Source organism: Macrobrachium rosenbergii, chromosome 1 (assembly GCF_040412425.1).
Source record: "Macrobrachium rosenbergii isolate ZJJX-2024 chromosome 1, ASM4041242v1, whole genome shotgun sequence".
Lineage (NCBI taxonomy): Eukaryota > Metazoa > Arthropoda > Malacostraca > Decapoda > Palaemonidae > Macrobrachium > Macrobrachium rosenbergii.
The window spans coordinates 69354981-69368498 of record NC_089741.1 but is presented as its reverse complement, the minus strand read 5'-3'; the positions used below and the strand labels follow the sequence as shown (position 1 = coordinate 69368498).

Sequence of the window (13518 nt, the reverse complement as noted above, 5' to 3'; positions counted from 1 at the left end):
CTGGACATTTGCAACATTTTTGTATCATTTATATATATATATATATATATATATATATATATATATATATATATATATATATATATATATATATATATATATATATATATATATGTGGTAAATTGGCATTTGCCTTAATGACCTGTTTGAATGTTTATCTGCATTCTGTTGTTAGTAATGGTTGTTTTCTCTGTCCGTGTTGTATTTGTTTACTTTTTGACAGTCCCAGTGTATCTTACTCTGTTGACTGCTGTAACTCTCTGTGGCGGGATCTTAGCTGAATAAAGCCTTGAAGATGCATTGAGGTTTTCATTACAATTTATTCAGCTAAGACAACTTGCATATTCGGCTGCAGAATGGAACGCGCTCTTCGGCCAGAACGTCTCGATATTCTACCTACGTCCCCAGATGCTGCTCGAGTTTTCAAGCATTGGCTGTTCATCTTTTCCCGATACAAAAATGCTACTGAAGGAACTAACGACGTTTATCTTGGTATGCTTGCAAATGCATTATCGCCTGAGAACTTTGAGCTTATATCTGATTGCTCTACTTACGATGACGCCATCGCAAAACTGAATAAAGTTTTCATACAGCCTGCGAACGAAATTGTTTCTCGACATCGTCTTGCCACTCGTCGACAGATGCCAGGAGAAACAATAGATGAGTATTTACGTGCTCTGCACAAACTTAGCGTTAACTGCAACTTCAAGGACGTTTCTTCAGAGGTATATAGAGATGAAAGTATTCGTGATGCTTTTATTGCTGGGATTTCCTCTCAACATATTCGCACGAGATTACTTGAAAATAAAACGCTTACGTTATCTGCTGCTGCTGACCAAGCCAGAACTCTGGAACTCGCTTTCAAGGATTCGCAGTCTTATGGAATTCCTTCCGACGAATGTATTCCTGCAGCCGCCGTCAAAACTAGGCCTGAATATGATGATCATGCCCCTGTTTGTGAAAAGGCCGACAGGTCCGATGCTCCAGATGATGATTTAGTTGCTTTGACTCTACAAGAGAAATGTTTCTTCTGCGGGTAAAGGCGTCATCCTAGAAAAGAGTGCCCTGCAAAGGAAGTTAATTGTCGAAAATGCAACAAACTTGGACATTTTACTAAGGTGTGTTTAAGTAAATAAAAACCTACTTCTGCCGCCTCTTCGTTCACCGCTGCTCTTGCTTCTGTTCCATCTACACTGAATCATTCCGTTTTCCCCATTTTTATGCGTGGAACCAAAGTAAATGCCCTAATTGACACTGGAAGTTCAGAAAATTTCATTAGTGATAATATTCTGAAAAATAGGAAATTACCTGCGACTCCTTATTCAGGAACTATCTCAATGGCTGCTTCTCATTATGTGTCGCCTATTAGTGGCTCTTGCAATGTTGACATTGTAGTCAATGGACGTGAGTATTCCAGTGTCAAATTTCTTGTGCTACCTGGACTTTGTGCGGATGTAATTCTTGGAATCCCTTTTCTTAATAAGCATTCTAGTGTGACTGTGTCATACGACGGCACTCGACCTAAACTTGAATTATCTGCATTAGCTACGTTGTCAATCACGCCCCCAAGAGTATTCCGTAATCTTTCTCCTGATTGCCATCCTATTGCTGTGAAATCAAGAAGATATAGTGCTTCGGATGCAGAGTTTATAAGGACAGAAATCGATCGTCTTCTTGAAGAGGGTGTAATTGAACATAGTACATCGCCATGGCGTGCTCAAGTGGTGGTTGTTCACAACAGGAATAAGAGACGTATGGTCGTCGATTATTCGGAGACTATTAATAAATTCACCTACCTGGATGCATATCCCCTTCCTTACATAGACGACCTAGTCAATGAAATAGCCAAGTACAAACTGTTTAGTTCTGTGGATTTAAAGAGTGCTTATCATCTGGTCCCATTACCAGAGGAAGATCGACCTTATACTGCCTTTGAAGCTGACAGCGGCCTCTATCAGTTTACTAGGCTGTGTTTTGGTCTCACCAACGGAGTGGCAGCTTTTCAGAGGATTATTAATGATATCATTAGAACGAATGGTCTAGAGGGTGTTTATGCTTATCTTGACAACGTCGTTGTTTGTGGCAATACTCAAGAAGAACACAACGAAAACCTTAGAAGGTTTATGGAAGCTGCTCGTCGTTATAACATGATACTGAATGAAGCTAAGTGTGTTCTGTCCTCTCACTCTATACGTATACTTGGCTATGAAATTAGTCATAATGAGCTGCGACCTGATCCTTCACGTCTAGAGGCCCTGATGAACATGCCTGTTCCGCAGACTAAGAAGTCGCTGCAACGATTGACAGGCCTCTTTGCTTATTACTCTCGCTGGATTCCTCGTTTTTCTGAAAGGATTCGCCCTCTCGTCAATGCCTTTCTTCCACTCTCTCCAGAAGCTGTTGGTGCTATCAGTAATTTGAAGGATGCCATATCTTCGTCTGTCAAAGCTGCTGTAGACGAAAATTTGCCCTTTACTGTTGAAACCGATGCTTCTGACTTTGCCATTGGAGCTACTTTAAACCAGGATGGACGTCCAGTGGCCTTTTCTCGAGATCCTCACCAGTGCCGAACAGAGACACTGCAGTGTTGAGAAGGAAGCTTATGCAATTATCGAATCTGTAAGGAAATGGTGCCATTATCTGACTGGAAAGCACTTCACACTGGTAACCGATCAAAAGTCTGTTTCTTTCATGTTTGATGGCAAGCATAAAGGAAAATAAAAAATGAAAAAAATTCTGCGATGGAAAGTAGAACTTATGCCCTATTTGTTTGATGTCCAGCATCGGCCTGGTAGGTTGAATGCTGCAGCAGATGCTTTATCACGAAACTTGTGCTCGGCTATTCATACTCAACAGTTATATCAACTGCACGAGAGTCTCTGTCACCCAGGAGTTACTAGGTTTATGCATTTCATCAAAGCTCGAAATTTTCCCTATTCTTTGGAGGAGGTCAAAGGGTAATATCATCTTGTCCAACCTGCAGCAAGTGCAAACCTAGTTTTTATCGTGCCCCACCGGTTCAACTGATACAAGCCATGAAACCATTTGATCGTTTAAATGTTGATTTCAAAGGTCCACTATCCCCTTCACATGTTGGCAATCGCTACATACTGATAATTGTTGACGAATACAGTAGATTTCCTTTCGCCTTTCCTTGCAAGGATATGATGGCCGCTACCATTATTTCATGTCTCACTAAGCTGTTCTCGACTTTTGGTCTGCCCAACTACGTGCACTCCGATAGAGGACCATCATTTATGTCCTCTGAACTCAAATCGTTCTTCCTTAAACTTGGCGTCGCAACAAGTCGTTCTACACCCTATCATCCAACTGGTAATGCCCAATGTGAGCGTTTTGTTGGGACCATATGGAAATCCGTGATGCTTGCCTTGAAGTTTTGTGATTTACCGCCAACTGCTTGGGAAATGGTTCTTGATGATGCATTGCATTCGATTCGCACTCTGCTTTCCACTGCTACTGGTGAAACCCCTCATGAGAGAATGTTCATCTTTCAGCGAAAGACCTCCTCCGTAATGAGTCTTCCCACTTGGTTGTGCGAATCGGGAACTGTTCTTCTGAGAAGACACGTGCGTAGAAAGGAAGATCCTCTCGTTGAAGAAGTTCAGCTACTAGAAGCCAACCCTTCATATGCACATGTTAGATTTGAGGACGGATGTGAGGATACTGTGGCTATCAGTGATTTAGCTCGATGTCCTCGCTCTGTGCCACCTCCACCAGGGACCGGCAAGACACAGCTTGAGGATGAGGTTGAATCTGTCAATAAAGAAGATGCTTCTGAAATGCAGAATCTTGAACGGTCTATCTGTGATGATGTTACAAATTCTAATAATGATGATAAGTTGTCTGTTGCCCCTAGACGTTCTCAACGCATACGTCGTCCTGTAGATCGTCTGACCTATAACTAATTGTACTCGTAAAAATGTAGTTCTATGACTATTTTTGTAAGATGACGCTTATGGTATTTATATAAAATATTTATATTTAATAAGATATAACAATGTTATTAAAGCCGGGGTGAATGTGGTAAATTGGCATTTGCCTTAATGACCTGTTTGAATGTTTATCTGCATTCTGTTGTTAGTAATGGTTGTTTTCTCTGTCCGTGTTGTATTTGTTTACTTTTGACAGTCCCAGTGTATCTTACTCTGTTGACTGCTGTAACTCTCTGTGGCGGGATCTTAGCTGAATAAAGCCTTGAAGATGCATTGAGGTTTTCATTACAATATATATATATATATATATATATATATATATATATATATATATATATATATATATATATATATATATATATATATATATATATATATATATATATATATATATATATATATATATATATATATATATATATATATATATATATATATATATATATATATATATATATATATATATATATATATATATATATATATATACACACATCCAAACAATGTATGGGGATGGGGACATAAAGACTTGTTAAAAAGGGTCAATTTATTCCCGACGTTTCGTAATGTCTTCATTACATTTTCGAGGGCTGTACAAAATAACATAAATTACACAAAGGCTATAAATTTAAATTTAAGAATTAAGATTGCACAATGGATTATAAATAAAAAAAAATAGATGGAACAATTAAAAAGGACAACTTAAAAAACAAAACAAAATCTGTCTCTAAAAAAAAAAAAATCCAACATAAAAGGTAAGCAGATCTGGACCAACCTATTCAGTGGCAATGTTAAGACTGAACAGAAAACGAAACGAAAGACTAAGTGAGGTACAGTGTGCCGGCAGAGGTTTGGCTGTTTAACTTTAAAATTAATCCTGTTTTTATTCTCCTCCACAGGGCTCTGACGCTATCCTCTGATTGGTTTCTATTCCAAGGTGAGATCGTCTTTTTATGTATATAAATATTTTACGGAAAACTACTGTCCGTATGAACTGGTCTTTAAAATACTTCGCAAGCTTCTAGACAAGTCCTTCTCCCTCAAGCCTATAATTCAGTGTTCCTAAATTGAATTTTTATGTAAAATTTTCATTTTTATTAGATGATATTTTTAGAAAAAATTTTCACAACAGATTCAAAATAAGTCTGGAGCTATTAAGGTCCACCTGATACCTGTCAATCCTCTTACCATCGGGTCGTTGTTTAAGTACACAGATCGTTTATGCCCTTATAAGTCCTCCGGGTGTGTGTATAGCTATACGTGTCCTAAATGTAATTTAGGGACCTATATTGGATCCACCAGGAGGCTTCTGAAGGTACACACAGTCTCTTCTCGGGAGTAAGCTATAGGAGAGGCAGTAAAATTACAAACCCAGAGTTTTCGAATATTAGAAATCATTCTAGAATGTGTAAAACTTCCATTGAAAATAAGGACTTTTCAGTTTTAGGGCGAGCTTCCAGCAGCCATGAATTGACCATTTTGGAATCGTTAATGATGAAACGATTCGTCCCCAAACCTCTGCCGGCACACTGTACCTCTCTTATTCCTTCGTTTTCTTTACAGTCGTAACATTGCCACTGAATAGGTTGGTCCAGATCTGCTTACCTTTTATATTGATTTTTTTTTTTTTTTTTTTTTTTTTTTTTGACAGAGAGAGAGAGGTTTTGTTTTGTTTTTTAAGTTGTCCTTTTTAATTGTTACATCCATTTTTTTTATTTGTAATCATTGTGCAATTTTGATTTTAAATTTAGATTTATAGCATTCTTGTAATTTATGTTATTTATTTTGTACAGCCCTCGAAAATGTAATGAAGACATTACGAAACGTCGGGAATAAATTGACCCTTTTCAACAAGTCTTTATGTCTCCCTCCCCATTGATATATATATATATATATATATATATATATATATATATATATATATATATATATATATATATATATATATATATATATATATATATATAACAGAAAACGTTGTAAATGGTAAAGCATTACACCGTCTTTGTGTTGTACTACAAAAGAGTAAATTCCAGAGTAGCAGAGGCAAAATAGTTTTTTTTTTTTTTTAGAAAATGAAACTTAATTATTACACAATGAAGACGAAAAGAAGCGTTTTCATATCTTGTGCCAAATATCCACGTAAATGCTAAACAATAAATTCATACAACTTCACATGCCATTCAGATAGGTTTTGAAAACAGAATCTTAGTGAGAGGGCAGTCGAGGCATTTTTGTATAGAGGAAGTAATATGATAATAATCATAGTTTTTTTTTAAATCCTGTGGCTTCATCAGCAGAATTTATCTTGATCATTATTTTGTCTGTTTCTCTTATTACTTCGTCTGCAACATACAAGAGGGAGAGTAAATGGCCAATATTCATTCTTCATAAATGGTGAAATACAACCGGAAGTCGTAAGGGTACTTTACCTGGTCAAATAACTAACAAAAAATGAGGATACAATACCTTGTAGGTGTAGGACGCTCCTAGCGGCCGGCAGAATAGCAGCAGTCGCTTTCAAATTGTGCCTGAAATGGCGTCGAGTTCAGCGTTAACGGTTCTACCCTTCTTGAAGGGTTTTCATCATGGCCGAAGTGAAAGCTTCAGAAAATCGATGGGATGGTTGTTTAAGATACCGTTAGCATTATGCCATCACAGGCTCTTGCTCAAGGGGTAAACCGTAAGTGAGTATAACGATGTGAAAGAGATACCAGTGGTCACCGATGACATGAAAACTCTAGCTGGCAGGTTGTAATCTTTAGATTAATCTCTTACGGAAGATATCCATAGACACATTATATGGTGTCAGTAAACATCTTATGAATCATCTGTAATATTACATTTTCATTAACATTATACAAGGATTTCTTTAAAATTCCAAAGTAATATTAACAATTCACAAAATGTTTCCATTGAATGCCTGCTAGAATTACAGGAGATAAGTTTTAATTTCGAATACAATGCAACAAGGCTAATATTCAGGAGATAAGTTTTAATTTCGAATGCAATACAACAAGGCTAATATTCTATTTGTGTAACTGACGATTTATCACGACATCTCATCTACTCCTCATCGCGGAAAGTAATATTACCCATATCAAAGAGACGACGTACATAAATCGTAAGGGTAATCTCTTCAATATTGTATCTGAGCGAGCAGAATTAGAAAAAAAAAAAAAAAATGAAAGATTAAATTTTTCTGAAGAATAATTCTGAATGACCCGCAATCGATATTAATCTTATTTAGTCAAGTAAGAATGACATTTATATATAAAAAAGGAATGAATTATTTCATAAAAAAGAGTTTCAGTACATAGAATGACGGCAGAACAAACGAATATAACAATATTTAATGATTTACAGATATTTTACACCGTTTGACCTAAACCCCAACCATTTAAGTATTAGACTACGTGACTATGAAAAGTCACATGCATGTATTTCTGAATAGCCTACCATTGTTGCTGAGCCACATAAATCTCGCATTTCCTGTTATTCGTTCGGGAATATACTGTAGATTCATTTTGCTCAAATGTCTTTGGAGATTTACCTTTGGTGTAGGAGAACAATTCCGATTAGCAGCGGATCTGTCCCTCTATAAATAACCTTTCGGCAAAGATTGAGGATTATTTCTTGACCAATTAAAAAGATTCAAAAATGCAAAATGTCATCTCCAAAAATTCTAAGCTTAAAATGTCAATATGTATTTTGTATTAAAGCATTGGTTATGTATATGTTGCGGGAAAAAAGTCTTCAAGATGTATCCCTGGAAGTACCACAGCCGAATTCTCAACAGCCGAATTCTCAACAAGTTAGGGAGGCTCTAGAACTCAGCACCCATGCTTGCAGTAAATTAGACAACTAAGGGATTCAGAATCGATGAAACACGGTTTTTCGGCAACACTTTTTTATCAAAGCATCGGATAAAGGTGAAAGTGTATATTTTATAACCCTACCTAATTTTTGCAAGTATTATCTAGTACCTAAGTTCAATAGTTCTGGGGTGTTTCCAATGCCAGAGCCATCAAAATCGCAGGTAAGGGTTTTGAACACAATAGTGACGTTAACCTATGACGTCATGAGGCTCTACCAACAGTGACTTCTCTTCACTGTGGCGAGAAAGGATTTGTCATCGTCCCCTTGATTGCATTATCATTCTCAATCATTTTATTACTATTATTATTAATATTATGGGGAGGTTTCATCACAACTTCCACAACAATTGTTGGGACTAATTTGTTAGCTTGGAATTCTTCTAATTTCTTGATGTTCGTATTGTTTTTACTTTACAAATAATTCAGTGTATGTAATTCATCAACATAATGAACCAGTCTATAGCTCATTCGTTAGATCTACGTCTGTCCAGGGTGGGAATACAAAGACAATCCGTTTTGTTTCACTTCATTTCCCTTAATTGTTAGAGGTGTAAAGGTCAACGCCATTGTTTTATTTCAGCTAATGTAACCCAATACTATTTTTCTTTTTTTTATTATATCATACAGCACCCTAAACAGCGCTCGTATACTCGCTGCAAATAAAAGGTAATGGTAGGAGTCAAGATTCCGAGGGCAAGTTATTATTTACCTACTTAATATCTATCAAATGTAACATGCTTTAGATTGATATGCATTGAAAGGAAAATATATTGAAATCAGTTTGAATTAGGAACATATTGTTATAATCATTCTATTTTAATAAATATGTTTTAGATGTACAAATAAAACGTATAATACTATACATAATTTATTTACAAAATGTCTCCATCAACACTCTCGAGGGAGAGGTTATCATCCCGATCCTCATCGTCGCTAGCGATGATGTTAATGAGGCTGGTTCCACGCTCTCATGGATATTGTCAGACATCCAGTACTCCTCCTCAAAATGACGGGATTGTCTCAAGGCCAAGAGGAAGAGAAGGTGTGCTCACTTCCCCCTAAATTCCCCATGTAGACGGAGCTTTGTCTACCTCCTTATTGCGCCAGCAGGTGAATTGCCGTAAAGAAAACTAAAAAAGGGACCTTGAGCAGGTACCTCTAAGATACGTCAATTCCTATGGAGTTGCCCCAGGTGGGAGGCGGCTCCACCCAATTCGGTAGACCTTGTCTCTCTTGGCCTTGGATTGTCTAACAGCTTCTGCCCACACTTTTGGGGTGGCCCCGTAACTAATAGCTACCATAGAAATAATTACCTATTCACGCTATAGTAAATCTTGCCACGGGTCTTCTCACTTGTATTAAAAGTGGCAAGATGTAGTACAGTCTTGCAACCATGGGGACAATTCCATATCTTGCTGGCCATTATCAAATTTGTTGAAGCCTAGACTGTATTAGTGACTTACTTCCTACCTGGGGGATGGGTGGAGCCTCATAACGTCATATTATGTTTACATCACGAATAGTTTTAGGATCCTTGTTGGTGACTTTCTTGGCTCCGGCATCGGCGACTTCATTTTACCAAACTTAGGTACTAAATAATACTTCCAAAAATTAGGTAGGGTTATAAAATATACACTTGCCAACTTTCACCTTTGTCCGATGCTTTGATAAAAAGATGTTGCCTAAAAACCATGTTTCATCGGTTCTGAACCCCTTAGTAGGTTAGGCGGGATCGGTTAGTATGATCTAACCTTATAATCACCAATGACACTAATCAGATACATTTGGGATTTAGCTTGGAGAACTTAAACCCGCCCCCGCCCCCCACCGTCAGGTACGTTGAGTGATCCTAGTTTAGGTTAAAGAAGATCAGATGGGGATGAATCCCTATAAATTCTACATCCACACTTTTTTCAATAAAGTTAGGAATATCCTGGATGTCCAAAAGCCCCTCCCTGGTAGGATACATTATTTTTTACTAGGTTTGTTCAGAAAATGGTAGAGTAAGATGTATCCTTGTGGAAAACATAGACAGACTCTAATTTTAGCCAAATTTGAGTTTGGAGATGCCCTACAAAACAAAAGGTCCTCCTTGGACATGACGCAGCACGGTGGGCTAGACCATATTAGAAAATTACAGGTTTTTAATTTACCCTTGTAATTATCATTAATACGTTTTCCTACTCGTTTCTCATTTTTATTTTAAAATGATAGACCATTACATCAGCCATCTTGAACGTAAGTCTACCTTTAAGGAGTCACCGATCTCTTGACCACACGTGACTGAGCATCTGAACTCCGGGAATAAAAGCACTGCGAACTTTCAGTGGAAAAAACCCAGTGGAACTATCAAGGTAAATCAATAAAGTACCAAAAGTCTATTCTGCAGAATATAAAACTACTGATAAATAGCTATCTAATCAATATCAAATTTTATCATACAGTCTAATTAAACAAAGTAAATTATTAAGACCAGGATAATAGTTGGAAGAAAATCGCAGTTCCCTTTGTAACTTTTTGTTAATTTTTAGTAATATATCACTTTGATATGCTCTTTATGTGCTAAGATATCTTACTTCACCTGTCGGTCAATAAATGCATAGAAATGAGTTCAGAGATCTAAAACCTACGCAAACACTAGTTAGAAGTGCAACGAGAAACTCGTCGACCTAAAGTGTTTTGGGTAACTCAGTACTTGTTCAACGAACTTGTACAAAAGGTTTTGAAATGGTCTAGAGAATATATATATATATATATATATATATATATATATATATATATATATATATATATATATATATATATATATATATATATATATATATATATATATATATATATATATTATATTGTGACGAAGTGTCCAGTATCTGTTCTGCAAATCAAACCTGATATCTAAGTGCTTGTCCCGGAGTCTAGTGCACCATTTATATATGGTGACACCGGAGTGTCCAGTGTCTGTTCTTTAAATCAAACCTGGTATCTAAGTGCTTGATATTTGATTACCAAACTTACCATTTATTCAACAATTATAGTTACCTCACAAAAGCCAGACACCTGAACCCTCATCACACATACAAGACGACTGATTTCTCTAAAGGCAACAATGATCCCTTATAAACTTATCAGTCATGAAAGAAAGCACATTACGTTCGTTAAACAGGTGTGAGGTAAAATCTAAGGGCGTCACTACATTAACATGATTAAAGTTCACGTATTTCTATTTATTTCATTTCCCTGGATCGAGCTCACTTCAATTACTTGAAGGAAAACATCTCACTTACCACTCTATCTCTAATTCAAATGAAAATTACTGGTGGGTCAATGAATGAAACTCTGATATAATATTTTAAATACAAAAATTTATTTCTAAATTCAAAGATTATACATGACATTAACAGTCTCAGGGAAATTTATTATTACTTGAAAACTTTGATTAAATCTGAATTAATCATCAGTCAAAATTAAATCAGAAATTAATTTATCAATTAATCAAAAATTATTAAAGAAGAATTTAAATTGTTAACAAGATTTCAATTCCCAAGTGTTAAACAAAATAAGGCAAATAAATCAATCATGTAAAAATGTGGATACAAAAGACACAGAAATATACTCTGCAAAAGATTAAATATCAAAAAATGTAAAGCAAAAATTAAGGCAATAGCAAATACATTACATATATGCATAAAAGAAAAATTCTTCAAAAGATAAAGCATAAAACATATAACACGAAAAAATATTAAAAAAGTGAAAAGGTATCTTTACATATAACCACTGCAGATATTATTTTCAGTGCACTGAAACCCAATAATTATATTACAATACCTTGGTACCAAATGCTTCGTGTCTTTAACCAGGCGCTGTTACACACACACTTAATAAAATACACTGTTCAGATAACTCAGACACATTCACTAAGGAACTAAACCTTTAAAGAATATGAGTGACCATCGTCTATCAAAATATCAATTACATTAAAAAGGGACATTTGTAATCCCGAGAGCGAGCGAGAGAGAGAGAGAGAGAGAGAGAGAGAGAGAGAGAGAGAGAGAGAGAGAGACGCGGAGCAGAAAAATGCAGCTCCTTTTCACAACGCTTTTTGGTCTCTGAGAGAGGACTCCTCTGTATCAGTATTTTGATCAAGTCCCATAACGCCTTGTACGCTAATGGAGAAGGTGATAGTCTCAGCAAGTTTTGAATACTAAACAAATTGCGTCACTGTGCAATGAACAACGACTCTCTCTCCAGAATAGTCAGCCTCTGTCCTTCTCTGCCCACGCACAAGTCCCTTTTTATAACCCATACAGGGTCTAATCATTCTACTTACGCTAACACTTTTATGGTATACGCACGTCTGAACACAAAATCAAACAGTTATACAACAACTCACACATACACACGAGGAGATTACTGCATTATGAAAACCACAGCGTAAGACTCCTCCCCCTAGAAGATTGGTTATCCCGGGGTTGAATCCAACGATTCAAAACGGGATAAGTAATCAGCAACCACGTTGTTCTTACCTGAAATATGCTCTACCTTAATATTATAGGGTTGCAAGCACAGAGACCACCGAGTGAGTCTCTGGTTGTGATTCTTGATCCGCTGCAAAAACGTGAGCGGATTGTCTTCATTCCTAGGTCTGTTCACATACACTTCAAACTTTTTCAATGCTGTGATTAAGGCTAGAGTTTCTTTTTCAATCGTGGAATACACTTTCTGATGCTTTTTCAGTTTCGAAGACATGAAACATACGGAATGCAAAAGTTCACTTTCATCTTCTTGAAGTAGTACAGCTCCAATTCCACAGTCAGAGGCATCAACTTGTATCACAAATTTCTTATTGAAGTCTGGAGCCCGAAGTACTGGTCTTGAAGTTAAAATGGCTTTTACCTTCTCAAAGGATTCTTGACATTCTGTAGTCCAAACAAACTTAGCTTTGGGACTAGTTAAGTCTGTTAAGGGGGCTACTACAGCTGAGAAATTCGGGCAGAAACGTCGATAGAATCCTGCCATGCCCAAAAATCTCTGTAGCTGTTTTCTAGTAGTAGGTGGGGTAGTCTTACGGATACCCTCTACATTAGCGTTTACTGGAGCGAGAAGGCCTTTCCCAACTTCAAACCCAAGATACTGCACAGTTGCCTTCCCGAACTCACTCTTCTCCAGGTTGACTGTTAGTCCTGCTTCCCTTAGTTTCTTGAAAACTTTCCTCAGGATCTTCAGATGTTCTTCCCAGGTTGTAGAGTAAATGACTATGTCATCCAAATATAAACCTACTCCTTCTATGGACCCTAGCAGTTGATCCATCACTCGTTGAAACATTGCAGGTGCATTCATCAGACCAAATGGCAGAACAGTATACTGATACAGTCCAAAAGGAGTAATAAAAGCTGACAGCAACTTAGCATTCTCATCTAAGGGAATTTGATAGTATCCCTTCAACAAACTTGGCTTGCCCAACATTATCAAGTAACTGATCTATAAGAGGCAAGGGATAATTGTCACCCACACTGATGGAATTCAGTTTCCTATAATCAGTACACATCCTAAATGAGCCATCCGGTTTCTTCACTAACACACATGGAGAACTGTAGTGACTTGAACTGGGTTCTGCTAACCCATGCTGTAACAAGTATTCAACTTCTTTGTTCAAAACATCTCGATGATAAGGTGATAGGCGATAAGCT

At 36.8% G+C, this 13518-nt stretch overlaps 1 protein-coding gene across 1 annotated transcript; it reads left to right on the top strand.

The window, feature by feature from the left end:
- The first annotated feature begins 356 nt into the window (after window positions 1–356).
- On the top strand, window positions 357–1040 carry LOC136840700 (uncharacterized). The gene has a single exon (XM_067107500.1). It carries the CDS (start codon window positions 357–359, stop codon window positions 1038–1040), a length of 684 nt encoding a protein of 227 aa, XP_066963601.1.
- The last annotated feature ends 12478 nt before the right edge of the window (window positions 1041–13518 follow it).

Bases quoted from the DNA above. Each gene is read 5' to 3' on its own strand.
- LOC136840700 (XM_067107500.1), top strand. From the start codon at position 357: ATGGAACGCGCTCTTCGGCCAGAACGTCTCGATATTCTACCTACGTCC.